The 15,346-nt window shown below is 41.4% G+C and overlaps 1 protein-coding gene across 1 annotated transcript in view; it reads right to left on the bottom strand.

Moving 5' to 3' along the window:
• Positions 1–1,860: 1,860 nt before the first annotated feature.
• The window catches only part of prkg2 (protein kinase cGMP-dependent 2), a gene marked incomplete at both ends in the record, with an annotated part of 30,847 nt that continues 17,361 nt past the window's right edge, over positions 1,861–15,346 (bottom strand). Inside the window, 13 exons of the mRNA XM_079222783.1 lie at positions 1,861–1,956; positions 2,349–2,415; positions 2,949–3,011; positions 3,724–3,846; positions 4,032–4,195; positions 4,909–5,050; positions 5,377–5,466; positions 6,420–6,556; positions 6,766–6,916; positions 7,020–7,118; positions 9,979–10,047; positions 11,032–11,126; positions 13,711–13,788. Coding sequence (XP_079078909.1) covers positions 1,861–1,956; positions 2,349–2,415; positions 2,949–3,011; positions 3,724–3,846; positions 4,032–4,195; positions 4,909–5,050; positions 5,377–5,466; positions 6,420–6,556; positions 6,766–6,916; positions 7,020–7,118; positions 9,979–10,047; positions 11,032–11,126; positions 13,711–13,788 — 1,374 coding nt within the window. The remainder of the gene's footprint in view (positions 1,957–2,348; positions 2,416–2,948; positions 3,012–3,723; positions 3,847–4,031; positions 4,196–4,908; positions 5,051–5,376; positions 5,467–6,419; positions 6,557–6,765; positions 6,917–7,019; positions 7,119–9,978; positions 10,048–11,031; positions 11,127–13,710; positions 13,789–15,346) is intronic.

Genomic DNA, 15,346 nt, shown 5'->3' with positions numbered 1-15,346 from the left:
TTTTGTTGGGTGTCTAGTTTGGGGCTGTGAGGATAACGCTGCTGGCAAAAATGTGTGAACGTGGAAAAGTCAAATATCTTCTCTGGAATCTGTTTGTTCTCAAGTTGCTTTCCTTATTTGCTGTGTCATCTCCACACACACACACACACACACACACACACACACACACACACACACACACACACACACACACACACACACACACACACACACACACACACACACCTCCATTCCTCAACGTAAACACACTGCACATGTGATCCCAAATTTCTCTGGGCTGTAAGAAAATAGAGACCTTGCAGCTGCATGACACATTTCCCCACCACCCACATCTGGAGCCATCATGAGGGCCCAAAAAAAAATATATTCCAGAGGTATCTGTAAAAGATTATTAAATGGGTGTGGATCGATTTAAGGAATGTGAAAACATAATACTGTGATACGGGACACGGATCTCTTTCAGGACCATCTTAACGAAGCTAAAGCTGTAATCAATAACTCCGCAAACTTTGGAACTACAGCAAAGTTAGTTTTTTAACGTTGGTACAGTGTGTGGTGAAGATATCCGTGATAAAATATGACAACATTGGCCTTTTGACTTGTTTTCATTGTCGTGTGAAGCTAGGGTGACCAGATTAGAGTTTGTGAAAAGGAGGACACTTCGTTGCGCGCGGGGGGGTTAGTGTATAGCATGCTGTGTTGCCAGATTGGAAATGGTACCAAGGGCTCAAAATGGTCGTATTTGGAGGATGATTATCGTGCATCTGGCAACACTGAGATCGGTCGACCAATGACAGTTCTCTCTACAGTCAGAGCTTGCGCAAAAAGGTGGAACGCAAGGGAGATACCCTTTCCAAAACTTGTAAGGGCGTAATAACTAGTTTGTGAAAGACCCAGAGAAACACAAATATCCAACGAGGCAAAATCCCGGACGTTTTTGGAATCCCTGCCGGACGCATTTTTTAGGTCTCGAAAAGAGGACATGTCCGGGAACCAATGAACGGAAGTGACCATATTTGGAATGCGGAGGAGTGACTAGAGACACCGTATATGGCTCTGGTAGTGGCAGCGAGCTGTCAATCACAGTAAGGCCCGCCCTAAAGCATACCCTGCTTTATGGTCTGTTTGACTCTGTTTGACTGGAGCATAATTTACTAAATGAACATCATGCTGTATTGAAGAAAAATTCAACTCATGTTTACAATGTTTACTGAGGGAATAAATCAAGAGAGAAGTAGAGTCATTTTCTCACAGACTTCTATACAACCAGAGGAGTTGCCCCCTGATGGTTACTAGAGAGAATGCAGCTTTAAGACATGAAGTGTAGACTTCTATACAACCAGAGGAGTCGCCCCCTGATGGTTCTTAGAGAGAATGCAAGTTTTAAGACACTTCTGCATTGGCTTCACTGCAGAACCAGAGGTTGCCGCCTGATTGCACAGGTGCAACATTTTCCAACAGCAGATTGTGGAGAACCTCAGCGGTATTTCAGTATTAAGCATTCTAGTTTTAATGCTAACACGCTACTACTAATGTACCACTATTAGCACTAGCACACTTTGTTAGAGTGCTTGTCAGATATATTGGCCAAAAGGATTGTGATGGTAACGCAGAAAACTGTTTAATAACTTGACAGTCGAAGGAGTATTCTCCTATATCTGTTCATTTGTGTTGAGAAGGTCAATCGTAAGCTCATAAAGTAACCAGCTAATTGCAGCTTCTGTTTCCCAGAACCTGAGGACGTCCACCATGGCGGCCCGAGGTGATGCAAAATCACCTGAACACCCATTTTGCACATTAAGTTGTGGTTGTCAGGGTGTGCAAAGGAAGGACAATAATGGAAAGATGGAGCTGAAGGTCTCAGAAGTCCATGTCCCAACCAGACAGCTCATCGGGAGGACTGTCCTCATCTGGAGGGTAGCTGTCGAAATAGCTGTGATCTGTCGGTCCTGTGAGCTGGAAGAGGAGACGACAAAGGAGGAAAGGGTGAGATACTGATTTATTAAGATGAATTATTAGTTAGTTATGGCAGTTATGGAATCCAACCGTAGTGGAAGACCATTGTTGGAGAAAACATATATTCCAGTGATATCCTCTTCTGAGAGGCCTTAAGGGGGTACTAGAAACCAACAATCAGAGGTTCACTGCTACATCAGTTGCCCTTGTTGAACAGTGCAACGAAAACTCTTGGGTTGACCTACAAAAAGGCGTCATCCGTGGAGCACTTAGATTTGAATGGTTTAAATTCACATTGACCTTAAAGTTACATCTTAATCTGTGCTTATCTGTACTTACATTTTCTTTGTATTAGAATTTAGAAAAAGGTCTGTATAGATATCGATACTTACGTCTCTTTTCAGAGGAGATGGTAAAGTCATCAGCTTCAGTCCCTCCCAGTTGAAGCCGTTAAACCACCTTCAGGTGCATTATGGAGCACAATAAAACACATAGCAGGTAAGTAAATCTAATGTCAGAAATCAAAGCTTGACTTTACTACTTTCCCTCACTAATTCCCTCACTCTGATGTTACTGAAGAACCTTTAAGAACATTTGTCTTGAACTTGACTCCTTACCCCTGGGGGTATGGCTGAAAGGAGGCAAGGCCTGAGGTAAGGCAACATTTCCAAATAAATAACATTTTAATCGCTGCGCGCTGTAATTTACAGCTATACTGTATATCTCCCTATATCTCTCTTTTTTCTTAGCCTTCATAGTCTACGAGTCTCCTTCATCACGTAAAGAAAGACTGCATTAAGTCCAATAATGTGATAAGCCTTTTGAACATGTTTTGTATCCCACTGCTCTTGTACAGTGTGTTCATGTTCAGTGATTATCTAATTGCCGAGGTCATAAACCACCGGCCCACATTAATAATGTCCAATCAGTGCTAATAGCTCGGCAGATTTTCCCACTGAGATCAGCAGCAAAATGAGTCGGTCCCTTCTTACCTGTGCTTCTTGATATCAGTTATGCCATTTTTGAGGTTACCCAGCCGCTCGGAGGGATTTCGCCTGTAAAGTGGAAGAGGGTGGGAAATTACTGTTTTGACCAAAATATATATATATATATATATATATATATATATATATATATATATATATATATATATATATTGGTCAAATTTAAAATACATTTTTTATCATGCTTGCTATGTTCAAATGCTGGACATTTAGACTGGATGCTGGATATTTATTATTGATAACCATTTAGTTACACAGGTAAACACCAAATGTTTAGACGTTTGATCTCTTTATAAAGTTCACTATCTGGCTTTTGATTGAATTTACTGGATCGAATACATTGTACGTAATTAGGATTTTTTATAGATTTTTTATTTTTTTATATTTACAGAAATAAAAGACTTAGTCAGAATGTTAACTACACCTGGTTGTAGCAGTGACCTGTCAATCACAGTAAGCCCCGCCCTAAGGCATTTCCTCTATTCTTCCCTTTATGGTCTGTTTGACTCTAAATGGACCATAATTTACTAAATGAACATCATGCTGTATTGAAGAAGACTTGAAACTACAGATTGAGACACAAATTCATGTTTACAATGTTTACTGAGGTAACACAAGGTCAAAACTGGAATAAGTGTGAGCATTAATAATCTAGTTACATTAACTTAATATTGTACAGGTACTGATTAAGTATGTCGGAATACATTTTTAAAGTAACCCTAGTTGATTTAATAGCTTCCTTGTGAACGTTGTGATGTTGTACCTGCACAGCTTGCGTATGAGGTCCTCGGGTCTCTTGGTGACCTTCTTGGGAAAGTCCATTTTCTCGATTCCTTTCAAGATGAAAGTGTACGTCATCATCTGGTCACTCCCTGAGAACGGAGGACTATGGAGTGGAGTAAAAAAAACAATAAATATATTGCATTTCTTTGATTTAGCTGCTGGTCTGTTGGACAGAAGCTCTTCAGCAGAAGTTCAAGACGGCAGACGATAATTACTGCAAATCAGGAAGCAGATTGAAGCGATAACTAGAGGAAGAATGACTATGTGGCGCATTACTCCGACACCGACCTGCCGGTTAGGAGCTCAAACACCAGGATCCCCAGAGACCAGAAGTCTACGCTGAAGTTGTGGCCTTTGTTGAGGATGATCTCGGGGGCCACGTACTCCGGTGTCCCGCAGAAGGTCCAGGTCTTTTGGCCGCATCTGATCTTCTTGGCAAAGCCAAAGTCGACCTGGGAAGGCGGGGTTGATCCGTTAGGTCCAATTGGGGGAAGAAATACCGTAATACCTTTTAAAGATGACCACTTACTTAAAGGGACCTTTGAGGCTTGTATGTCTACTGAGTAGTGATGCTTATTGGCTTTCTTTAGATCTCACGAAACCCCCTGATGAATACATTGTTTTAGCTCCATCAATAAGTACTACAGACAGTGTACAATAAGTACTACAGTCAGTGTACAATATGTACTACAGACAGTGTACAATAAGTACTACAGTGTACAAAAAGTACTACAGTCAGTGTACAAATACAAAAGACAGGCAGTGAAATACATCTTTGTGTTTTTGAGACATCATGAGAATGGGATAGACGTGTGGTCACAGTGACCTAGACATTTGAACACCAAAATCGAATCATTTCATTCTTGAGTCCAGGTGGACGTTTCTGCCAAATCTGAAGTAATCCCCCCCACCCCACCTCAGGACACATAAACATAAATTCCCTTCGGCCACTTCCATCCTCGTGGGCAGAGGCATAACATCTAGAAAGATAACTTCAAAGCTATGTGAAATTGCAGCTGCAGACTTCCTTAATGTAGAAGATTTTACCACTTACTGCCACAGGAAACACACTTGTCATCACCGGGGATCAAACTTGAGAACAATTGGAAAGAATCATCAGTTATTTCCTCTTTTTAATCAAGATAGAATCCGTCCAGTCGCTCACCAGTTTGATGTATCCCTGGGTATCCAGCATGAGGTTCTCAGGCTTCAGGTCTCTGTAGAGGACACCTTTGCGATGGAGGTAATCGAAAGCCTCTGTGACGCAACCAACGCAAAATTTGGCGGTGGGCTCATCGAAACTTCCCCTTAAAAAAGGCGAGAAAGAGACCAAATGTAAACTTTGTGCTGACAAAACGGGGTTCAGACCCCATACGCCGCTGAGGAAGTGTTCTCATTCCACAAATGCAGTTAAACACAGTTACAGGCCGTCTCTTTATCTGTGATTTATGACTGCCGTTCCAGGAGAAGTCCCTCATTAGATAGTAAACCCGACAGTAACACGATTACTTTACGCGGCGGCGAGCCAGGAATAAAATGACAATGCTGTGGAAAAGGAAACGACGCTTCGGAGACAGCAAGTTTTGTTTGTTTGTGTTTTTGTGTGCAAATGTCAGCGTTTGGTCTCTCCTACCTGTCTCTGAGCAGACTCCAGATCTCTCCGCCCATGCAGGCCTCCAGCAGCATGTACACGTACTTGTTATCCTTAAACGTGCGGTACAGTCTGCAGTGAAAGAAGCACAGACAAAGTGAAGCTATAGAGATAAAGGTTTCATATAAACAGAACATGAGCCATGCTGTTCTATTAAGGGATCAACATTGGTCCTGTTACGATAATCATAACTGTAATAATAACTGGTACCGTCTGGGCCAACGTACTACTGTGTTCCTGCTTGTAAAACATGTAGGGTGCATATTTAAGATTTTTTAATCTGTAACAGTTGTATAGAGCACTCACATTAAATAATCACTCTTAAATCGTTAAAATAAGCATTTTATTTGGCTTTTTATTTCTTACTATTTAAGCAGTAAACTGATAACTACATATACGTAGTAGTAGGGAGTTAGTGATGCTAAACAGATCATAAACAGTAAGCAGGTTGCTTACATTAATCAATGCAGCCCCAGTGGTCATTAATGCAATGTATTCAAAGACATTACTGCTCAAGTTATTGCTTCATTTGTGCACTAATGTGATTTTAATTGACCCTCGGGGTGATGTTTTCAGAAAGAAATAGCCCGGGAACATGTACAGATTCAATATCAGCAGAGCGGAAGTTACCCGACACAGTCTTAAATCTTACATCGGCCAACGATAATATGAAATATGAAGAGATAAAAGGTGAAATGAATACATGTGTGTGTGTGGAGAGGAGGTCAACAGGAGGAGGAGCGCTTCAGAGGTTGAAGAATGGCTTTAATATCTGGGTATGTGCCGCTGCGTGCAGTGAAATTGGATCATCGTAATCTCACGAAAAGCCACTGCCGCAATATTTCACGGCAAATAAAAGAGGACGTCTACACCCCGCCGTTCAACCTCCCGTTGAGAAGATACGATCTGCTCGAGGCCTCAACTGTGATCTCATCAAAAACTAATAAGCGGCGCACTGTTTTCCCAGACTAATGGAGCAGAGCTTGAGATAAATGGTTGGGGGGGGGGGGGGGGGGGGGACTGACTTGACAACGAATGGCGAGCGAGCCTCGGCGAGGATCTTCCTCTCCGAGTGGATGTGCTCCTCCTGCCTGTTGTCCACGACGTGCTTCTTCTTGATGACCTTGAGAGCGAAGGTGACGTCCTCGCCCTGCACCTTCACCTGCAGATGGACATGACACGCGTGGGATGTCAGGAGATAGAACTTTAAAAAAATCTTGTTAAAGTTGTAATTAATCACAATAAAAGTTAGGTTTGCAATGTTTATCAATGTTAAATGGGACAATTAGCAAGTTGTGTCGCCGCGCTACAGTTGTGTTTTTAAAATGTTATTTTTATATTAAAAGACTAACTCGTATATTCAGGACTCACCAGTTCTACTCGTCCGAAGCCGCCGACCCCGAGAGTGGCGACGACCTCCAGGTGGTCGAAGGGCCTGGACGGAGGGAACGCCGACACCATCTCCTTCAGCAGGATGACGTCTGGCGACAGCGGCTGGCTCTGGTGACGCGACACTGACCTCCTGGAGGGAGAACAGAGGAGGGGCCTGCTTTTTTTAAGGAACCAAATATAAGTATGGATCTCCAAATATGCAAACGGGGACATGTTATTGTTTTTTTTAATACCTGGCATGTCTCTTCTTGTCGTCGCGGTCGAGCGTCGCCACGTAGCCTTGAAGGTACTTCTGCAGCTCATTGAAGGTGCCCACCGTCTGGTTAAATGTCCTAGGAATACAACGTGCATCGTCAACGGTGCAACCACTGGCTTCACGACCCCAAACTTTGATTTAACTGACGTGAGCCACTGAGATGAAGAATTTCACAGGAGGGAAATGGGCACCCAAAACACAGCGTTTAATGTTTCCTGAGGGAGATCTGATCGTGATGCAGTTGTTCATCACATGAGTCTGCAGGATAATGGGAGAACAAATCAGAACTGGCATTTTTTCTGATGGCATTCATACATTTGTCCGAACTGATTATGGAAGAAAGCTCACTGAGTGTTTGATTCATAATGATCATTTAGGCAACAACACTTTCTGTAAAAAAATCCATAACACAACATAATGTTGCTTCGCCCTCGTGGGTTGCCGCTCAAAATAGCTAGAAAATGTTGTTGACTTTTTTAAGCTTTAACTTTACCTTTAATCTGTTACAACATGAGGCGAGGTGAGGAAAGTCAAAACCAGATGGTCGAAGACCTGGGGTTGAACTAATAACTAATGTTAACACTCACCTTGGCTTCACTTTTAACGCACATGTTTAGGTTCGGGCAACAAAACCGCTGAGTTAGGTTTAGGAAAAGTATTGTGGCTGGGTTTAAAGTAAGTAAACAACAAAACCTAAGGACAATATGTAACTTCAGAAAAACTCAACAACACTTCTGGTTGAAAGTCAACCTGTTTGGTTCATTTACTTTGTTTAATCACACCACCCGAGCCTTTTCTCTGAGCATCTAATAATGCGGGTGCGCCTCATGCAGACGCTAAAGGGTGCATTGTGCCTCATTATGAAACACCGAGGGGTGCCACAAAGCGTCAGTATTTGACACCCTGAAGATGAAAACCGGCGTCACAAGTCTGTTGATCCGTTTACAGAATCTGATCTAAATCTTTATGACTTAATAAGAACACGTGAGGAAAAAAAAGTGTGTTGTTGTTGTAATACTTGTGTTTGCCACAGGGGGCTAAAGTGCACCTCTATCCCATGTTCTAAATATGGATAAACGTATTAATGTTGTTTTCCAGGTGTCTTTTAATTTAAACACACATTTTATATATATATATATATATATATACATATATATATATATATATATATATATATATATATATATATATATATATATATATATATATATATATATATATATATATATATATTGTGTTAGCACGTTACGGAATTTAAAAGTCACCTGGGCCCTATTTCTCGTACCTGGCTTATTGAGTTAGCGGGCTAATTGTCAGGATAAGATGACGTAGGTCAGGCTTTCTCGGTTTCTCGAAGCAAGCTTAGATTAATCACCATAGAAACACATCCAAAAATTTAAATCTGCTCCCGGGCAGGCTTACTGAAATTTACTGGATAAGCTGGACACTCCCACGGACAAAAACGGCAGCTCACTTCCTCATTGATGAAGGAGCGATATTAGTTATATTAGTTTTATAGGGAGAGAGTTCTTCCAGATCGCCAGGATCCATCCTTTACATTATCATGACTTCCTGTACGCGGCGATATAGATTTTGCCGGCAAGAAATAATTTATTTAGAGAGCTTCTCGAGCCGCGGACACTGATCACCACAGGCGCAGCTGATCGCCGTCTCAGACACAGACTATCAGCCGCTGCATGCCGCTGTTCTTAAGTTTATTTAGCTCTTAAGAAACTTATGGATGTGTTAAAGCACTCATAATTATATGACAGTGCTATTAGTACACCATACATATCATTATTGTAGAACATGATTAAGGTGATCGTGATGAGAATACAGAGAATCACACATAATTTATTTTCACTGCTTCAATTGATTGAATTTCTGATAATGAATAATGCATACATACTGATCCGCCCATACACATATTCAAACTCATATACACATATATAGTACATGATTCATACGTGCATACAGTACATATATCCTCATAAGTATATATTTATTTGTAAATATAATCTGATTGATTTGGGTGATGAAGCACTTCAAATTAGCCGATACATTTTCTCAACACTGACGTATTAAACTTGTCTGATATATTTGCGACGCTTATGTCTCGCAGCGGGGGCTGTTAAAGTTGCGTTCACGGCAACAATGTTGCAAAAACGTTGGAATATTCGCAACGCGTTTGCTGTGAATGACTACGATATTGACTTCCTCATATGCCTTCATGATCATCTCCTGCTTCTCATTAGAGAAATAAAAAGAGGTTCCTCTGAGTTTATTTGCCATTGTACTGTTAGAACATGGTGGTGTCAGTGCTCCATTATTATCCCTTCTGAAGAGGAGCGCGCGCATTTATCCAGATGACTGACGTCTGGCTAGAATTAACAAGACCGTTTCAGCGCGGATCAGCCGTGAAGAAACCCAGATAGCCTGATGTCAATCATCTCGCTAATTTAAGATGGAGATTAGGACATTTGCTTGACTTTGTTTAGCCAGGTACGAGAAATAGGGCCCTGGAAGAAAACATTAACACTTTAAGTCTTTAATTTACAGTAAGGGGGAGTGGTGCACTTCAGCCTCTTGTGGTAAGATTGAGTATTACAACAACAAACTGTAACATGTAAAAAGATCCAGACCAAAAAAGCTAATTTGCCAAACCTTTTTACCACTTTTTTTCACAGATGAACAAAATATGTACCTTAAAAAAGGATAAAGGAAAACGTATTACTGACAAAACCTTCTTTTCACCCGTTGTTATGTCCTATACCCAGGGGAGAAAACTATTTGATCAGATTTAGAAAATGGATCACCCCAATGTTGTCGTTTTTTTTTTACTTTCCCTCTCAGGGCTTCCGAAACCTTTCGCTCCAGAGAAAACAATATCTTGTGGTTATCCAGAAAAACTACACCTCAAATGTCAGAATACTCACTCTCTGTCGATGACGAGGCACTCCACCCCGTTCTCGTCGGCCATGATATTAGCTGACCGGACATCATCACTGAAAGAGACACACGGACATTTCTCACTGATTTGATGAGGATTTTACAACTAAGAGAGCATGTATAAATATCAGAAACATTTTGTATCTAAAAAGATCCATAAATCTACAAGTAATACAATATAACAGTACTAATTGACAGGTATTGAAAATACAGGTTAGACATATCATGCTCTTGATGAGGTTCATACATACTGGGTTGTTTTATTTCACAGTCTGTGGGTTCGTAGGATAAACTGTGTATAAGAAGTGGTCTGATGTTTTGAAGCCTCCAATTCTGTGTTTTGGTTATCGACATCTTGGCTTTTTGCAACCAGTGCAATAGTGAACATAGAGAAGTGGAGGAGCAAACCTGTCAATCACAAGGTAGCCCCGCCCTGAAGCAGATTCTAGTTTATGGACCATAATGTATTAAATGAACATCATGCTGTATTAAAAAAGACTTGAAACTAGAGACTGAGACCATAAACTCATGTTTACAATGTTTACTGAGGGAATAAATCAAGAGAGAAGTAGAGTCATTTTCTCATAGACTTCTATACAACCAGAGGAGTCGCCCCCTAAAGGCCATTAGAGATAATACAGGTTTAAGACCCTTCCGCATTGGCTTCACTTCATAACTGGAGGTTGAGGCACTGGAGGTTGCCCAAATGTCTGTGCACAAGCACTGAATAAGTGAGTATTTCAAGATATGCCCCCTTTTATACAGTTAGAGTAATCCCTTATTTTGCATATTTTTGAAAGGCTGCCAATCCCAGAGGCTCTGCTTCTGCATGTGAAAAGCAGGTACAATTGTTTTTTTTGCGGTTTTTACTGTTTTTATCTGAATAAAGTGCCTCAGGATAGACGGTGTTTTAAATTATTCAGGTTGTAAATTTGTTATTTTTATGGGCAGTATAAATAAACATGACTCAGCAGTGTTTCCACCGAGACATCAGGAGACAGTAGCAGATTAAAACGTCAATCTGCGGCGTCTGCTTTTACCTTATGAGTGCCTTCTCTCCAAAGTAGTCTCCCTTCTGCAGCGTGTTGATGGTCTGCGGCAGCTTGTGGTCCTCGGTGGTCTGGGTCACCTTCACCTGCACAACACAGTCAGCTGGATCTTTTAAAGCACATTTCACTGCTTCGCACCGACGTCTCCGGTCCGCCAGCTTTTACAGGTGCTTTCAATTATCCTCCAAATATTTTTACATGCATTGTAAAAAAAAGTGAAGAATCCTAGGAAATTAGAATAATTGACATATTCAATTATAGTAATTGGAACATGATGGCTATGAGGGATGAAGTGGCATAGATGGTCTATATATTTCTTGACATGCTGTCAAAATAGACACGTTCATTGTGAGAGGGTTTAAATCAGCTGCCTTCTGTTTGTTCTGCTGGTTTTTTCTGCAGCGGTTTTTCAACAAAAAGTAGTCCGGGCAGCCTGGATGTCGGAAAAAAAAAAATCTCCTTAATTTGTGAGGCTTTAAAAAAACAGTGGCCCACCCCGGGCGAGGTCAAACATCCCACTCGTGGCACCATCCTGCCGTAACGGCCGGGATGTGTTTTAGCTAAGTGTCCCGTTTGACCTCAGTGACCTTCACTTCCCCTGTTTTTCTGGTGGCAGGCGCTCTCAGAGTTTATTCCCTCCCTGGTCAGAGGGTACAAGAGGGGGGGTAGTAAAGCTATTTCCTGTATTAGCCCCCTTTTCCCCCAAACAACATGTGTTCCTCTCTGGTTTGGTTTGGTTAGCTTAGCGCTGAGGAGCTGCTGTCTCGCATCGGCTCATAATGGCATTTTGAAAGTCCCCCGTGGACGCTGGCCCCTCTCCATCTCCCCTCGTTCCCCCCGGTGTCAGGTTACAGACTTATCAGACAGACGAGCGGGTGAGTCATACCCCCTGACTCACACACAGTTTGACCAACATATTGTTTTGTTGGAGTATTTGCCAAAGCTGGTCAGTTTTTTTAAGGAAAATACACTTATTTTGTGTGCATTTTAACTTGTCTTTGGTCTTAATTTCTATTGGTTATGATACACTTTCAGCATGATATCAGGCATTAAAGTCTGATACACATTTCCTTAAAAACAACAACATTGAACAGCTATATTCATTATCGTACGCAGTTTTGTTTCCACCAAAGTGAAGGAGCCGAAGAAGAAGGCAGAAGCAGAAAGGCCTCCAGTGTCCTGCGAGAATGGCTTTTTTTTTTTTTTTGCCATTCAACTCTCATACTGACTGATGCCTTCTCCTTATCAGTGCAATAAAGACGTCATACGGCATTGTCTAACTGAGACACCGCAGGATTTATTTTATTGTTGTGAGAACAGGTTTAAGGCCCTAATGAGTCACATTGTTGCAGAAAACGTCCCAGAAATCTCTGCAGCGCAGGACAGCTGTAACAGGTCATCATAACCAGTTGGAATAATGGCAAAAACAAGTATTGAATATTTTGCATGTTATGTTTTTGACTCTCCACGTAGTAAAGCTTCCTTCCTTTTCCTCAATTGTACATTTATAGATTTTTAGCCATACAAAGCTCTCAGGATGGAATATCTCAACATCTATTGGATGTTTGCATGAAATTAACATAATCCCTTTAGGATCAATTATAATAACTTCAGTGATCCCTTGACTTTTCCCTCTAGCGCCACCATCAGGTCAAACATGTAACTTTGGATTGTGACCAAATATCTGCTAAATTATTGACACTTCCATCAGCCTGCGCCGTGCTTTGTGTTTGGTTCTTAAGAGCAGACGTTCGCATGCTACCATGTTAAGAACAAGATGGTAGCTGCATGTTAGCATGTTAACGCTAGCATTTAGCTCATTAAGATGTATATAAAGAACTGGATACAAGACCTAAGATGTTTTATTACTTATCTCATTCCACTTTCTAATATATTAGTTTTTCCATTAATTTCTGCAATACTGTTGGTTAAACTTATCACTAATTTTTACACACAATACTCTTTTCCATTCAATTCCAAGATGGCCGCCACTCAGTCCAATGAGAATTTTTCACCCTGTGCATATGCCAAAACAAGTTTTCTAATTTACAGATTTACTTTAAATATACCCAGTAGCGATTCTCCCGCACGAGTTCCACCTCCACTTTTCATTGTCACGCTAAATCACATTTTTCCGGCTTGAGGAAAGTTTGACATAAATGAAACCTCCGTGGATCAATAGTTCATAGCCAATTTCATAAAAGTCATATCTGACCTTGTTTGCAGTTCAACGTTTCCTGTCAACAGTTTCCCCGTCTTTTATAATTGTGGTTTATGGGAAAATGTGTTTTGGGCTTCAAGGGTGATTTTTCTCTGCAGTACCGCAAGTAGAGAAAGGCACCGAATCCAGTTCTTATTCAACATCCATGGTGCAGCCTTTTGTTGCATGCTAGCATCTACAAAATAGCAGTAATATATTTTATGTCACAGCTATTAAACAGGCGATTAAAGAGCTGCTTACTGGAGAGCCACTGAGATAATAAACTGTTTTTGTCACCAAAAAGGTGCAAGCCTGGTGATTTTTAAGAGACACAGATGCATTCAGGATTAAAGTAAAAATGTGTGTGTGTGTGTGTGTGTGTGTGTGTGTGTGTGTGTGTGTGTGTGTGTGTGTGTGTGTGTGTGTGTGTGTGTGTGTGTGTGTGCGTGTGTGTGTGTGTTACACGTTACCTTCCCCTGTGCGATGATGTAGAAGGTGCTGCCCTCCTCTCCCTCCCGGATGATGTGCTCTCCCTTGTCATAGTATTCCTAATGGGAGAGAGAGAGGCGGGTGAGGAGGCGGGGGAGGACAACAGGCAGAGTCGAAGCATTACATTGATTCAACCATTGAACCGGCCGGTCTGATTCCTGGTAGCCGGTCCCCTGCGGGATGAGAGCTGGAGTTCAGCCATCGATGATGCTCCGTGATTCAAAGCTTCTCAGCCTGCTGATCAGGAGGGGGATTTTGGGGGCTCGTGGGATTAATGAAACATGAACTGCAGGTCAATAGTATATGTTGATTATGATTTTTTTAATGTCTGTCATGAGGGCCTTTCATTATCATCGCTAAAGGACGAGTCTGTGTTTGACCTTGTGGTCTATGTGAATATTAAATGAACTGTGCAGTAAATCCGGGCCAAGTCTATTTCCTGCTTTGTCACATGATGCTTTTTTTTTACAAAATATTATCACAATTAGTTGTTTAAAAACGTACGATTTTTGTCATTGGAAATATTCTTTCTGTACAGTCTATATATATATATTTCTGTATAGTCTTCCTAAATGCTGTTTGCCAAAATGTACCGTTGTGCACCATGTTTTATATCAGGTCGCCTTGTGCATGGAAGGATAAATGTCACCGGTTATCTGCTCCCAAATTGCCAGTATAGAGATCAGCTCTTGACATTTACCAGGCGGGACAGCGTGTGGTAGGGATTATTTTCACCTTGTGAGTAAAAATGTGTGTGTGTGTGTGTGTGTGTGTGTGTGGGTGTGTGTGTGTGTGTGTGTGTGTGTGTGTGTGTGTGTGTGTGTGTGTGTGTGTGCCGTCAAATTAAAGTGTGGTCTTGAAACACCTACTGTAGCGGGAACTACCACAGAGGAAGCTTTGGGTGTTTTGTCCGGTGTTTATATGTCTGTCTGTGTGGACAGATTTTGTCCAAGCGATAGTCTACGTGGTTGCTGAAGTTCCTTAAAGCTGCATTCTTTCTCCTGACCACCAGTCAGATTGTATAGAAGTCGTTGAGAAAATGACTCTACTTCTCTCTTGATTTATTCCCTCAGTAAACATTGTAAACATTAGTTTATGCACGTAATGTTTAGTCTCTGTTTCTCCTCCTCAGTCCAGATATGGTAACCTCCATTCATTAATTGCGAAAAAACAACATGGCGACGGCCATAATCCAAGATGGCGACGCCGAACTCGGGGCTTCAAAAAAGCAGTCCACAACGAGTAACGTCACAATGACTTAATTTGGTTCTTATATACAGTCTATGGTTTCTACAAAGACCCTCCCCTCTGCCCTCTGCCTGTATTTTCTAATTTCTCTGTTCTGAATGTTTCTGGGCATAAATCGCTATAAAAACATAGCAACTAGGTGCCAGGTCGTGAGCACGCATCCAAGAGGAAGCTACGGAAATATATGACACAGTACTGCAAAAACACAACTGTAAGGGGCAAAGCTGGTTGCATAACGAGATTGAATTTGAGGTGTGCACTTTTGGTGTCATTGAGCTGGGGAGGGAGGGGCCAACTTTGAATGTTGTGTGGACAAACTGCAACCGACAAATCCTGCTAAATGCACCTTTAGCATTGACAAACATTGCA

The sequence above is a fragment of the Taurulus bubalis genome (assembly GCF_910589615.1).
Source record: "Taurulus bubalis genome assembly, chromosome: 8".
NCBI lineage: Eukaryota > Metazoa > Chordata > Actinopteri > Perciformes > Cottidae > Taurulus > Taurulus bubalis.
The sequence above is the reverse complement of the archived record's forward strand: the minus strand, read 5'-3'. Positions and strand labels throughout refer to the sequence as shown.